Raw genomic sequence first — 15,038 nt, 5'->3', positions numbered from 1 at the left:
AGACTTTTGTTGAAGTAGTAGTGATAACAGCAAAGATGAAAAAAACTAACATCATTAGCATCATCAACAGATATTATAATTGTGATAAAATTCACCTAGAACGCTAAATAAACTGAACAGAATGCTATTTGGTACCACTGATACTTTACAAAACAAAAATATTATGGCTACAGTTGTCACTAAACCTCAAGGTGTCACTGTATCGTTACACTTTATTCTGTCAGTTGGAAATTAAACATCTGCATATGGAAAAATGTGGAGTTCAACAGCTCCACTCTCAGGCATCCTCTCCAATTTCTACATGTTCCTGCTAACTCGGCTAACAAATAAAAAACAACAAAATATCCTACCGTGATAAAAGAGACAACAGATATATATAACAAGAACACAAGGTGACTATGGTTTCACACTAGCAGTGTTGTTCATGAACGTGCTAAAAGAATATGCTTAGCGATACATTTGCAAACATGAACATGGAAGTACATGTACTGTAGAACACACAGTCGTGAACAAAAGTTTCCAGCCAGCAGACTTTGCATTTTTTCCAGAAGATCTATAATAAATTTATGAAAGAACCAAAATGCATGATTGGTGTGTGTGTGTGTGTGTGTGTGTGTGTGCGTGCGTGCGTGCGTGTGTGTGGGTGTGTGGGTGTGTGTGTGTGAGACAAAGATGCATGTGTTTCAATGATACCATCATAGCAAATACTGAGTTACAGGAGTCATTGGAAACTCAAAACTGCCATGATATATATGGTCTTTTTAAGTGTATGTAAACTTTTGCTCACTACTGCAGGTGTCACTCAGACAGGGTTCAGAGACTTGAACAAGGCTTGGCTGGAGGATAATGTTATTTTGTAAAAATCAGCAGAAAGTTAAATTTGTGTTTGTTTCCGTTTGACACTTAATGAGTTAACATAGGTTTTCAGTCTTATTTTCCTTTTTTAACAGACACAAAACAAAAAACTGAGGGCACATTCTTGTTTACCAAGCGGAGAGCATCTGTGATGGGGGCGTCAGCCATGCTGCTACAGGGTTCCACTGGGAAAGCAGAGTGCACCAGAATCCCACTGCTACTGGGATCACTGGGAGGTACCTGAGAAAAGCCAGAAGACAAGACAAGGACAAATAAGACCGTGAACCTGGTAAAAACATCATCGGGAGAGTTTAAAGCTTGGACATAGCAGAGCAGCACAAACACTTGAAATGAAGGCAGTGTTGTCACAGAACTGGAATTTTTAACTTCAAAACTATACCTTGTTCATATTCCCTTCATATTGCCTGACGTGATCAGTATCTCTACTATATGTATTGATATTCAGCATTTCTGGCAGAGAAAATGCTAGTAGCACTTACACAAAATTTAGGAGCACTTGTCAAGCATTCATATTTTTTTGTCTTAACTGTATTACTGGTATTTGCTTTTGTAAGAAACATCCAATGTTCAGAAATAACAATGTGATGGTACATTTTAAAGGAAAACAAAGTGCAGCACTGCTTTCAGAGAAAGAAAAGAATCAAGTTATAGGCAGGGAGCATTTCATGTTTAAATTTTGCAGTCATTTTGTCAAACTCAGCTTTCCAAACAAATGTTGGGCTAAACCGAGAGCAGTCCACACAATACATGGCATTACTTTCTTTGGTGTAATGTCAACCACATAAACTGCATGAGCCACTTCTGTAACAAAGACGAGCTCTACCTTTTTCAACACAAGATCACTTTCTTATTCCTTGTCTGGATTGTCCTCATCAGAAATGCTGTGCCATCGTGGCACATAAGGGTCTGAATTATCTTTTATTTAGAAATATTGTTAGTTTAATTGTCCCCAAAGGGCTGAGAGCGAGTGAGCTTACTTACTGACTAGATATAGTAATTAACATTCCACATTGTTATAACAACAACAACAACAACAACCTCGTGTTAGCTTTCCACTCTAACCACTCCACGTCAAACTCAGTCAAACACAGGAACATATAGTCTTGGGGAAAAAAACAACAAAAACACGCTGTAGCTCCAACTTCCCCAATTTAGTAGCAGTGGCTGTAAAATGTGATTAAATGGTCATAGTCTGGAGCTCTGCAGAGGTGCCGTCCTCAACTCAGCTTACAGAATAAAAACCATTAACAGTGAAGGGAAGATAACCAGAAGTGGAATTTTCTCCAAAAAAAAAGCCACACTTTGTAGATTACTTTGACATCATCTAAAAATTAAACTGATATGCTTTGCAGGCAGTCACCCACCTCCATCTTTAGATTGATGGTTTCCTTTTAACAGTTCTTGAGCATTTATCTAATTTATCTGTGAGTTTTTCTGAGCAGCAGCTTCTGCACTGAATTTTGTAAAGGTTAGAATTAACTGAGAAAACCTACCCCATCTTTTGCAGCATCTGGATCGGTGTTCACAGGCTCTGGGTTCAACCACTCCAAAAGGCTGCATCAGACACAACAGCTTAGAATGTAAAAAAAACTGTTCATTTCAAACAATGTGGTATCATCACCATTGGCAAAAAACATGAAGTGTTTTTTTGTGTGGCTAAATAGCTGTTTGCCCCCAAACATGACTATTTTACAAGACAATCCAACAAAGAAATAATTGTTTTAGGTTATAGAGGAGTGCACCAACATTGTCAGTTAGTGCACCCTAGAATTAACCAACTCTCCTGTCCAGTTATGACTCATTCCAGAATGAGCCAAAACAGGAGGACATTGGGGGACATTTTACATCCCATGTACAAAATACTAAAACATGCAGTTGTTGTGTAAAATTTACTCCTTCTGAGACCAAATCTGAAAAAAACAGGAGAAAAGAATGTAGTCTGGCGTTCCCCCTAAAATGCCATTTCTCTCTAGTCCCACCCTGATGATGCCCAAATTGAATCTCAAATAAAACCGTTAAAATGAAACCTAAACTTTCTTTTACTGGTAGTACTTTTTTCATTGATGTCTCTTGTAATTGCAGGAGTATTTTTTAATCAACATATTTTAAATAATGATTAGCATGCATGGCACGTGTGTCCCACAAGATGCATGCCGCCCTGTTAGCATAACCTTTTTAGCTGTTAGAAGAAGAACAGTGAATCACATGATACACTGGAATTAACATCATCAAACAGTTTTCCAAAAGAATGGGTAGAGCAAAGCTATGTTCTCTCTTCTATTTTTCATATTTTCATACCATTGTCATCCTTGATTGTCTCACTCTACCTCATGCAACCCTGTTATGCATATTATCAGGATAAGATAAATTTTTGTTACTTTTTTCAATCACTAAGTTTGTCCTCTTGGTCAGCAGTAACAGCTAGCTAAATATTTAGCTTCTCCACCTGAGCAAAAGTTAACATTAGCATGGATTAGCAACCCTGTTACTGTGATTAGAGTAGGGTCAGCAAACAACAAATAAAACATGGAATAAAAATGGTGCAATTGATGTGTAAGCTGAGCCAATCAAGCCTTTGATAGTTTATTAGCTATTATTGATAAATATGTGGCAGACAATTGTAAAAGAGAAGGTTCATTTTTCAAAAATGCTGAAGCCCTAATGTCCTCCAATTCTGGAATGACCCTTATGTATTTGTTGAACAGGCTAAGACGAAGCATTCGCTCCTGAGGGGAAACACTCAGCATGAATTGCATGTGGTGAAAAGTTTCCATCTGAGCTGCTGCTGACCGTGAACAGGCCCAGTCCTCGTCACTCCTCTGGGTCTCCTCTGCGTCTCCTTGTTCTGACTCTACTGATGTACTTAAACTGCTAGAAAAACAAAGACAAGAATTAAGATGACCAGCCTGGTAAAACAAACTCAACTTTCCACCTGGTATTAGAATGTATCTGGTATGCTGACAGTATTTTATCTTAATTTAGCTGCAGTGGTGGAAACTAGGTAAATACACTTGCTTCAGTACAATTTTGAGATATTGTACATTTCTTGAGTATTTCTATTGTTACTTCATACTTTCACTCCACTATATTTAGCTGACAACTTTAGTTACTTTCATGTTTACACAGTGGATAAAATAACATTTTAAAATACAAAACACTGCTGGAGATTGAACAGGTGGTTTTTGGCCTTTTTGGCCTCTTTCAAAATATTCCAACATGTCTGTGAGTTGTTACTCGCTCCACCAAATTGATTTTCCCTTCTAAAGATCTTTTTTTTTTAACAAAAAAAGGTCCAATAATCCCATATTTTTTGCAAAGATTAAAAATGTTTAAAAAAAAAGTCCAAAAACTGAAAATCAATTTCTACATTTATTTAGGTCTGACTTTACATGCATAACTTTTAAAAATGTCCACACTTATATAGTGGAACACACACACACACACACACACACACACACACACACACACACACACACACACACACACACACACACACACACACACACACACACACACACACACACACACACAAATAAAGGATGAGAATTTGTCTTTGTCCACAGTTTATCAAAAATGCATGCACACTTGATGTTTACACTGTATTTATTCATGTTACAGAGCAACATACCTTGTTTTGTCTGCAGTCAGATATCCAACCTGACTGCTCTCAGCTTCACTTCCACTGCTGAAAAGACAGATCACTTCAGGTACCACTTTAGACTGCAGGTACTAATGGGAGCATTACATTAAAAAAAACCTAAGCAATAAGCTCAAATATGTTAAAGTGACCTTTGAAGAATGAAGAAAATAGGTCAGCAGTCTACCTCATATGGAGCAATGCTTGCTCATCTGATGTTTCAGGATTACTCGTGTGTAAAGGGGCAAATCTGTGTGACAAAACATATATGGCTAAGATTTACATACAAGCAGACTGAGACTTTAGTGGTTGAAAAAGGTGACAGTTACAAAGCTTTTTTGTCACAGTATGATAAAGTGATAAGCAAAAACTGTACTGCATTAGATTTATAAAGACATGATAGTAACATACAGTTCTCCTTCTGCACAGGCATTTGAGGTTGCAGTCATCTCCTTAGGTCGACAGTCATTCAGCTCTTCATTCTGACCAAAGTGGGAGAAAAACAAACTATGGATTTCAAAGTTCAAGAATTTATGACCAGTTTGTGAAGTTGCTTTGTGCTCCATTGGGAACTAGAAAAACACTCAGAGAGCGCATTACTCCACCAAGGCTGTTCATTCCCCCATATGGCACTGTCAGATGCAGCATTTGTTTATTTGGTGTTGATGATCAGAAATCACGGCAACACAGAATGTGGCCATTTAATATACCGTAATTTCCAGACTATTAAGCACACCTGAAAATAAGCTGCACCCACTAAATTTAAAATGAAAAAAAATTGTACATATATAGGACGCACCTGTCTGTAAGCCACAGTTGTCCACATTGTAACATGAGATATTTAGATATTTATTTTTGTTTTTGCAGTATAACTTGTCATACCAACTCAATCAGTAACAAAAGTACAATGTGAAAAACATGCTGAAGGTAGGTCGATGGGCAGTTTTTTTTCTTATCTCAGAAAATATCACAACTCAAAACCTTTCTGTTTAAAATGGCTTTTCATACCTAGCGGCATGGTGACATTTTATTACTTTTATTTCTTTTACGTTATATTTTAGTGCTGTTTTATCGCGGTTTATTTTATTGTTTTATTGTATATTTTACAGGCTACACAGTGGCATGGTGGTTAGCATTTCTCGCCTTGCAGCTCCAAGAACCCTGGTTCGCATCTCGGCCTTCCCAGGGTCTTCCTGCATGTTCTCCCTGTGCATGCGTGGGTTTCCTCCGGGTACTCCGGCTTCCTCCCACAGTCCAAAAATATGCTGAGGTTAATTGACTATTCTAAATTTGCCCGTAGGTGTGAGTGCGGGTGTGATTGTTTGTCCTGTTTTAAGTTACTGTAGTGTTTTTAAGGTATTTTCTTGTTTTTTACAGTGAAGCACGTTAGTCGCACTTTGGGTTGTTGTAAAGGGCTATATAAATAAACTTTGATTGATTATAGAATTTCATAAATATCTTTATACACATCCAAAGGTTTTAATAAAAAAAATTCTGGCAAATCAGAGATAGTCGAGCAGAAATTGTTCTGAAAATTTGATGATTTGAGATGGAATGACCTACGTAGTAAGTTCAAAATGTACAAAAAACTGTACTGAAGATTGAAATACACTTGAAATGTACTCACACTGGGGGCTACCTGTTCAAAGAAACTGCTAGAATTCAGAAACTTCTGGAGCCTGTGGGAGAGAGCTCTATCAGTAACAACTAGTGAGAAAAGATGGTGTAAAATGTTCTGTGAGTTTCAGTCACACATAACGTACTGGGTATTATTGAGGCTAACTCTCACCTGAACAGATTGAGATTTTTAGCCAGAGCTGCAGCTAGAGAAGAGTCGGTGTCCTCTGATGGGTCACTGAAAAATATGTAGCCCATGTAACTAAGGTGTATATTATACAAACTACACATACGCCAATAAAATGTACCATGACTCAAATTTTCACTACGAATGAGCACTTACCTCTCTGCAGCAGCTGCAGCATCTGCAGCATCTGAGCCATTGCTGGATTGGTCGCTGGGAGACAACTGTTGTCCTGTGATCTTTACTTGATAGTCTCTCTTTGAGGTCTCTAGGTCATGCTGTTGGCTCTAAAGCAGCAGAGAAGGACAAGGTTAAGACACGTGAATATACAATATCCTGCAGTACTAACAGCGACACAGTGAGCAGAACTGCAGACCTCATGTGGAGAGGAAGCTGTCAGCCAATCAACTGCACCAGCTGCAGCTGGTCTCTGTGATGTCACTGAGGGTAAAACCAGATCAGAATCAGTAACAGTCACTGTAAAACAAACTGCTTCAATTAATATTAGCATCAATTACTGGGAACACTGAGGAATAGATCAAAACAAACATCTGTCTGGAGATCATCACTTATGTAAACCAAAATAAAACAACCACAGTTGCTGTCTGGGAAGGATAGAAATTACTAGGCAACTTTTTAAAGATAAAGGGATGTATTTATTTATTTATTTATTTATTTATTTATTTATTTAACCCTTTATTCAACCAGGTAAGTTAGTTGAGAACTTATTCTCATTTTCAATAATGACCTGGCCAGGAGGCGGCACACAAACAAGATGAACAAAAAAGACAGACTACATACACAGCAAATCACAGAGTATTACAAAACAAATTACGCAATGACTTGTACAATAGAAAGGCTAAAAACAGGTGCAGTCGTCCTGAAGTGTTATGCTAGCTGATTTTTTAAACGCCAAGAGCGATACATATGAGGCAAGTTTTAGGGATTGTGGCACAGAGTTCTAATCATTAGCAGCAGAAAACTGGAATGAGGATCGACCGAGAGTGGTAGGGACTTTGGGAATGGGATCAGGCATTTAATCCTGGCTTAGCTGTGATGGAACTGCATTTTTTGTCATCACTTGAGAGATCATCCATGTTGGCTTAGAGATTCTTAAAAGGTCCTTAAAATAGAAGGTCCAACATCTGCAATTGAATTAGAATTGCTGAAACTTCATAGGGAAAGATCAGGTGATTCTGTCAACCGCTGTTTTCAAGATTAAAAATGAACAATACAGTGATGACAATCAAATGTAACTACTAAAATATATTTTTTTCTCTTCCACAAAGTGAAACGGCTGACATACATTTTCTCATCTGCCTATATCCACATGGTCCACGTACAGTCCAAAATGTAGAACACACTGTACGAACTCACAGGGGATAAGCCCAAATATAGATTCACAAATTTTTTTGCTTTTCTTTTCTAAATGTCACACAGAAAGTGAATGTTTTAAAAGTCAGAATCCACGATGGAACACCAGGAGCTGCTATTTTTTTCCTCATATCGGATAGTAAATTGACTATCTTTGAGTTTGGGTGGAAACAAAGAACAAAACAGTAAGCAAGACAAAGCAATAAAGACATTTTACAAATAAAAATGAAGACTTCCTAATATCTTCTACAGCCTTTAATTGAAGTCACTTCATGTAGAATTTCTATGGCTTTTAAATACTTGAATAAACACTGACATAATAAAGACATCCAATAAACTACTGCTGACTGTGTACACCATACACCCTAGGACCTATGAGCAGTCCTATTTCTGTATTTACCTGGACGTGGTTGGCTTTGCGTTGTTAGTTTGTTTGAGGCTGTGGAGACGGTTTGGGTTAAGATGCTGGAGGACAACATGACAGGCAACCGCTCCCATTCATCCAGGCCTCCACTGTCAGCAGAATCTCTGCTGTAATATGCAAACTTTTTAGCCACCAAGTCTTCATTCACACAGATCTGGAAAACAAAGTGACATCCTTTTTTAAGCATAAAAACACAAGGTCCAATAATGTCTTTCTAACTGTTTAAAGCTCTGTGTTAAAAATAAAGTTTATAACTCAAAGTTTACCTTGATATTGCCAATGGTCAGGTAGAGCTCTAAGGAGGTAGAGTCTGATTCAGATTCAAGCAACACAGCTTCTGTCTGAGTGGATGCTTTGAGATGAAAGTAGGTAAAAAAAAAAAAGAATCCTCAATTCTGCAAATATGTTTTAACATCAGCGATGTTTGAAGGCACATCAAGTGTAGCTTCTAACATGTAAAATTACTATGCAAAAGCATAATACCACAGTTAACATTCATCTGTCAGCTATGTTGCTCACCTTGCAGCAGGTTGTGCAGATACAGTGTGGCTGAGCTGTCCCATTGACTGGACCGACTGTAGAGGAAAAGAAAAACATCAAAATAAAAATATAGATGGAGGAAAAGATCTAAAAAGCTTGGAGGGTTGTTCACATGTCACAGTCTCAAACCACTTCATACTTAAAATTCTTTTTGTTTTTTTAAATAAAGTTCAGTAAATACGCAATCCTTCAACAGTTTACAACAATCAACAGTATGCAATCAATCAGCTTGTCTTACATGAGCTCTGCTTTCTCCTCAAACACAGACACTTGCAGGGTTGTTGGTTTGATTCCTGCCAAGTGGAACTTCCTCACCCAGAAAGGCAGCTGCAAGAAGTTGGGCACTGCCAGTCGGATTCTTGTTAGTGGAAGATGAGAACACTGGAGTTAGAGATTATGTAGCCAGGATGTCACTCAAACGCACACTCTTTTTATTGGGCAAAAACGGAGCTTTTGATCATGTTCTTAAAAATTCCCAAAATAATACAAAGTTAAGACAAACAAATGCAAAATTAATATTCTCTTCACGGTACCAATATTGTTATATCTGCCAATTTAGCAAGTATTTTTGTCTTAATTGCCATATTTTGGCACTCAAAACCATATACTACATAGTTCCTTCAACAGTTCTCTCCCTTAGCTTTCTCAGGGGCTTTGTGCAGGTCACTGTTCAGTATCATACCGCATCAAACTATATAACTAATTATATTACTACAGTAATATTGCCATCTGTAGACAATTGTAGTCCATCACATATCTTTATGACTGTCACATATCATTCAGGTCATTTTGGTTCAGAAAGGCATTATTAATGCTTATTTTGAACCTCACGTTAAACCATTCCTCTCACAGAGCAGCTCTGCTAATGATGTCATTCATAGTGCTAAATTGGTCTGTTGGTAAGACCTGAATGTGCTTGCAAGCAGAGAAAAAAGGTATGCAGGCATGAAAAAAAGCTTATGCATTTATTTGCGGCTGCTCTGTGCATTTCTTCTGTAACTGAAAATTTCAGAAACGTGTTTGTGTGGCCACTATTGCCCCTTTTCAGACCACCACTCATACTTACCACACTACGGTGGTTAGAGTGATGACATGTGGTCAAGATATTATTGTTACAGAAACAAAATTCTGTGAGGAAGCACTCAACTGACTAAGCACTGGGATGAGGTGCCCCCAGCACTTTTCTACCTGACAAAATACTTCATGGACACAAGCATTGGATCATGTCAAAAAAAGCACACCTCTTCAGGCTGAAATTAGTGATCTGTGCCAAGTGTCGAGAGAGGCTTACGATAAGAAGAAGCCTAACGATATGAATATATTTGTACATTTATGCTGAACGACGCTATAGTATGGCAACAAAGTTATATTATACAATCAAAAATATTTTCAATTAACCTAATCAAAAATTAATATATTTGTTCCTTCATGGTACAACTAATGTGTTCCTGTGTTGAGAAGGACTGGTGCTGCTCTGGTCTTACTGATCTAAAGAGATGACGAGTCGTTCTCCATGGTCGACCAGGCGGCAGCAAGCTTGGCAGGATATAGAGTCCATATAGATCGACTCCACCACAGCCCGACACCATGACTTTATCGCTGCCCAATACACCACACACACCTGAGAGGAAACATGGCAACACACATAAAATCCCTCATTATTCTAATTAGTTGAGACACATAAAAAAATAGGTGATGACAAACTGGAGGTATTGTAGGATACCTGTCCTTCTTCTAACGATGTGGGCTTCAGCTTGCGCAGGTCCTGTGTGATGTCATGGTAGAAGAGGTTCATCTGGGACAACATATTGTTGTAATGATCTGTGGTCTTTGTGTCGGCACCAGAACCCCAAACAACCCGACCCCAGAGGCAAGATGGGTTCTCAATCTGCAGAGATCAAAAGATACGTTTCCAACTGGCAGAAGAATCCATGCACCATTACCTCCGCCAAGATCACTTCCACTCCAAGATTTTATATTTCATATAAAGAGGCAAATAAGGATTTCAGAAAGTACACCGTGTTGTGATTATTTACCGATAGTGAACACATAACAAAATATCTTTATTTCCACATTAAAACAAAATATGAAAAGACAAACAAAAATTACTAACAAATTTGCCACATCAGGTGTGTGTCCATGCTTGTGCATCCTTATGCATGTGTATGAGGCAAACAAAATCACCCTATTGGATAGACTGCGGTGGGAACCCTTCATGGCGCCCATCAGAAGATGGGTTAGCTTTATGGACAAGTCCAGTATTTTAGAAAAGTGAAAACACATTAGCTGTGCTGGAACATTGGCTGCACATGTAAATCTATACAAGTTACTTAGCCCATTCCGATTATGGCAGCGGCATGCACTAAATTTATGCAAGGTCTCATTTATTTATAAGGTCAACCCGCATCAACCAACACTCCTGCACAACTAGGCTAGTGATTGATAAGTGTAATTCTCAGATTTATTAGTGGCATTTCACTTGTAATAGCACTATACCACACACTGAAGTCTCTAGAGAAGAGTCTCCACAGACATTTATCTATACATGGTAAAGACTACACTGTCTCACCACAGCGTCATACATTGTCAGTTCTTATGTTGTCACCCTTATTCATATCAGCTGACAGTTCAAAATGACTAATTCTTTCCATTTTTTTGTGCAACTAGTGACAAACTTCAGCATTAGTGAAAAAGAATAATTACAGTAAGTTGTTTTACTTTGTCATCCTTGTTTCTTTTACACTCACACTTTCAGAGTTGCAGGAACCAATTAGCGCTCAGCTCTACAAGTGAGAACCTGTCTTGTCTAGTTAGAGAGCTGTACTATGAAGCGAGATTAGCGGGTTAGCAGGTATGTAGCTAGAGCTTAAAGACAGAGTTTTAGGATCATAAAGGTGGCTCTCTATAACCTGCTAGATCTCCATGGTAACTGATGCCGTGGAGCTAACCTCGCCAAGAACAGGTTCTGTTCAGAGTTTCAGATTTAAATTGGCAGAAGGAAGCATCTCCCTTTAAGCAAATCATTTACTGATATCTTTATGAGTGATACAGATTCTCAGCTGAAGGAATATATTTTATCTACAAAGTTGAGTTGTGTGTTACTAATATCAATCCAGTTCAATTTTATTTATATACCATCAATTCACAACATATGTCTTCTCATAGCACTTCACATAGTAAGGTGAAGACCTTATGAATTTTAAACCAAGAGAATCCAACAACCTTTGGATTCCCTATGGTGAAAACAGTAACGAAGGAACACTGAACGAACCGTGCAGTAAGAATAATGAATATGATACACAAAAGTATTGCTGGTTAATGCAGTATTATAGTATTAAATAACTGCATTTCTGGTGTAGTTGGTTTGTTGAACCGTTTGTCTTGGATGAATTGAGAGGACAGTGAGGACACCCGGGCTTAGTTTATCAGAATAGGAACAGTGATAGCTGCTGCTTCATTCAGACACGTTTAAATGTTCTGATGGGGTTAATATGACACGGGTACTGGAGATTTTGAGGAAAACTTCAACGATTTAGTACTGCATTCTTTTTTGCTTGGTCGTTTGCCTTATCACAATGCAAAAAAGGCGACTTATGATCGCATCCTGAAAATGTTTTTGAGGGACACAAGCAAAACCACAACTAAAAAGTGAAACTTTAAATACGTTTCAATATAATAGTTTTAAAATCAAAACTATTTATTAACGAAGCACACAGCATCAAAAATGAACTGCCAACGGTTTTCAACAGCATCACAATGGTAACTGCCCGCATTCCCATTAAGCTAATTAAGCTAACGCTGTGGTTCTCAAATTTTTTCTGTCGGGCTCCCCTTCGGAGGACAAAAAACTTTCGTGCCCCCCCAATAACTTTGTGCATGTGTGTGTGTGTGTATATATATATATATATATATATATATATATATATATATATATATATATATATATATAATTTTTATTTTTATATATATATATATATATATATATATATATATATATATATATATATATATATATATATAAAATCTGTGAAAACATGAATATGCAGGGCTGTGTTATTTTATCTGATTCCATTTTGTTGTTTTTCACAGTAAAGATCAGGGGTGTTAAACTCATTTTAGTCAAGGGACCACATAAAGCCCAATCTGATCTCCAGTGGGCCCCACCAGTAAAATCACAGCATAATAACCTATAAATAACCACAACTCCAACTTTCCCCTTTGTTTTAGTTCAAAAAAAGTACGTTCTGAAAATGTTCACATTTAATGAACTATCTTTTTACAAAATATTATGAACCTGAAATTTCTTAAGGAAAACAAGTTCAGTTTCAACAGTAGCCTATTATGCCTCAGTTCATCATTTACACATGCATTGTAACTGCCAGATAACAGTTTATCTACAAAAATACAAAACATTCAGTCACAGGTTTCTGGAACTGAACAATCTAGTATTTTACTTCATGATCAGAACAACTTGTCAAGTTCTAGAAATTATTTTAAATTTACAGTTTTACAGATTTACAATTTACAGTTAATGTTGTAATTTTTATCATTTGTAAAGTCGGCCCGCGGGCCGAAATGGACCGTCTGGTGGGCCCACAGGCCGTATGTTTGACATTGCTGGTAAAAACAATCGGAGGAGATGAGCCGAGTACGTGACGTGTACGCTGGTGTTCCGACTGCACATTAACGATGCGTTCTCCCGTTCTCAGGAGTCTGTACTTCGGAGTCTGAACGGCCAGTGCATATACCATAGATATATATAGAAGATCATTATTATTATTAATATTTTTTTTATATCTATGGCATATACAGTCTATGGGCCAGCACAATTTCAGTATTGTTGTACGTCGCGAAAAACAGGCCGGCGTTAAAACAATAGTTCAGCTAATTAGTTCCGTGTTGAAGGACCTTTTCCTCCCAGTCGCCCGCGCCCCCCTAGGGGGGCGCGCCCCACTATTTGACAAACACTGAGCTAACGCAACGTCTGTAAAGCAGCAACCGTAAATTGTTGTCTGTTAAAAGTTTCTTTACCTTCACAATTGATAATTCCTGCATTTCTTTGGTTCACCAACGACACACCAACGTCCTCAAACCAAAGACTCTGCAAGAAAATACAGTCACACTCAGTACCTGAAGACAAAATCACCTAAGACCTTTCACACTTGAGAATGACCCGCGACTGCTGCTAACTAGTTAACATTATAGTTACACACCAACTTTTCACTAAAATGAACACTAAACGTATACTTGTACTTAGACTTCGACGGGCATTATTTTAGGCACACTTTCGTCGTTCTTCTTCTCGTTTATCATCCACTTTAAACTGTGTGAAATCCTGAAAAATTTCTGTGCTGCAGACGATTTAGGCTAACTGACAAAAAAGGAAGGGAAGGTAGAGAAGTGTTGATTCTGACCGTCAGAGGTCCCTGCTGGGCCCTGGGCCGCTGTGCTCCTCCTCATCTGTTAATCTGTATTAGGTACAGCTGCATGCGGGTCCTGCATGTTCGTTCGCCCCGCCTTCGTGATTTGCACCGCCTACAATCTCCGGAGCTGAAGTTGGATTGGTCTTGGAGAGACTGGCCCCTCTGATCACGGTGACACGTTAACGGATTGTTTATATATTTGGCGGCAGTTCTTATGACCAGAGTTTGAGCTGCCAGGTTAAGCTCTTTGAACATTTGTGAATATTTGGGATTGTGGTTAGTGTATGTGTGAGGGTAAAAGCTAGCGAGTGGTTGAGATGTGACATTTGTGAACGAGTCAGTCGTTTGAACGGCTCATTTGAGTGAACGATGAGAAAAGGTTGGCAGTTGCAAGCCATTTGTATGCAAATTGCCCGCGCTTTCTTCATGTGTCACCCTTGTGCCCCATGAGTCTGAGCTGTTCACGCTACCTTCACGTGAACGCAGTGGCGGTTCGAGGCCAATTTTACTGGGGGCCAAGGTGGGGCTAGTGTTGATTTAGCATAGACTGAGTCACAGGAGCACATTAAAAAACGACAACAATGATATATATACTAAATATATACACATATATAAATAAATATGTACATATATATACACTACATGTTTATTTTTATATATATATATATATATATATTTTTTTTTTTTAAAAAAAATATTTATTTATATATGTTTGTGTGTGTGTGTGTGTATAATTTTTTTTTTGGTTTTGTTTGGGTTTTATTTTTTTTTACCAAGAATGCATCAATTGAAATAATGAGGTTATCAGGGCCAGTGTTGAAATGTGTCACATAAGCAACACTGGAATTCAATCACATGTAACATAAGTGGTTTGGTTTCCTGCCATTCACAATCCACTACCACTACAGCAGCAGGATGCTGCGGATTCCTGTCCCATCAAAGTGGTTGAGAATATATTAAAAT

The 15,038-nt window shown here is 38.0% G+C and overlaps 1 protein-coding gene across 1 annotated transcript in view; it reads right to left on the bottom strand.

Moving 5' to 3' along the window:
- tdrd12 (tudor domain containing 12) overlaps positions 1 to 14,159 on the bottom strand; it is a 32,825-nt gene extending 18,666 nt beyond the window's left edge. The window contains exons 1-18 of the mRNA XM_023263410.2: positions 14,067 to 14,159; positions 13,684 to 13,753; positions 10,376 to 10,540; positions 10,137 to 10,273; positions 8,891 to 9,010; positions 8,632 to 8,687; positions 8,379 to 8,464; positions 8,089 to 8,266; positions 6,691 to 6,755; positions 6,474 to 6,601; positions 6,303 to 6,368; positions 6,141 to 6,192; positions 4,925 to 4,995; positions 4,701 to 4,763; positions 4,505 to 4,561; positions 3,667 to 3,747; positions 2,370 to 2,430; positions 988 to 1,095 (exon numbers count right to left, since the gene is read on the bottom strand). Of these exons, the coding sequence (XP_023119178.2) occupies positions 988 to 1,095; positions 2,370 to 2,430; positions 3,667 to 3,747; positions 4,505 to 4,561; positions 4,701 to 4,763; positions 4,925 to 4,995; positions 6,141 to 6,192; positions 6,303 to 6,368; positions 6,474 to 6,601; positions 6,691 to 6,755; positions 8,089 to 8,266; positions 8,379 to 8,464; positions 8,632 to 8,687; positions 8,891 to 9,010; positions 10,137 to 10,273; positions 10,376 to 10,540; positions 13,684 to 13,707 (1,518 nt within the window). The 5' untranslated portion in view covers positions 13,708 to 13,753; positions 14,067 to 14,159. The remainder of the gene's footprint in view (positions 1 to 987; positions 1,096 to 2,369; positions 2,431 to 3,666; positions 3,748 to 4,504; positions 4,562 to 4,700; positions 4,764 to 4,924; positions 4,996 to 6,140; positions 6,193 to 6,302; positions 6,369 to 6,473; positions 6,602 to 6,690; positions 6,756 to 8,088; positions 8,267 to 8,378; positions 8,465 to 8,631; positions 8,688 to 8,890; positions 9,011 to 10,136; positions 10,274 to 10,375; positions 10,541 to 13,683; positions 13,754 to 14,066) is intronic.
- Positions 14,160 to 15,038: the final 879 nt, after the last annotated feature.

This window comes from Amphiprion ocellaris, chromosome 3, assembly GCF_022539595.1.
Source record: "Amphiprion ocellaris isolate individual 3 ecotype Okinawa chromosome 3, ASM2253959v1, whole genome shotgun sequence".
NCBI classification, from domain to species: domain Eukaryota; kingdom Metazoa; phylum Chordata; class Actinopteri; family Pomacentridae; genus Amphiprion; species Amphiprion ocellaris.
The sequence above is the reverse complement of the archived record's forward strand: the minus strand, read 5'-3'. Positions and strand labels throughout refer to the sequence as shown.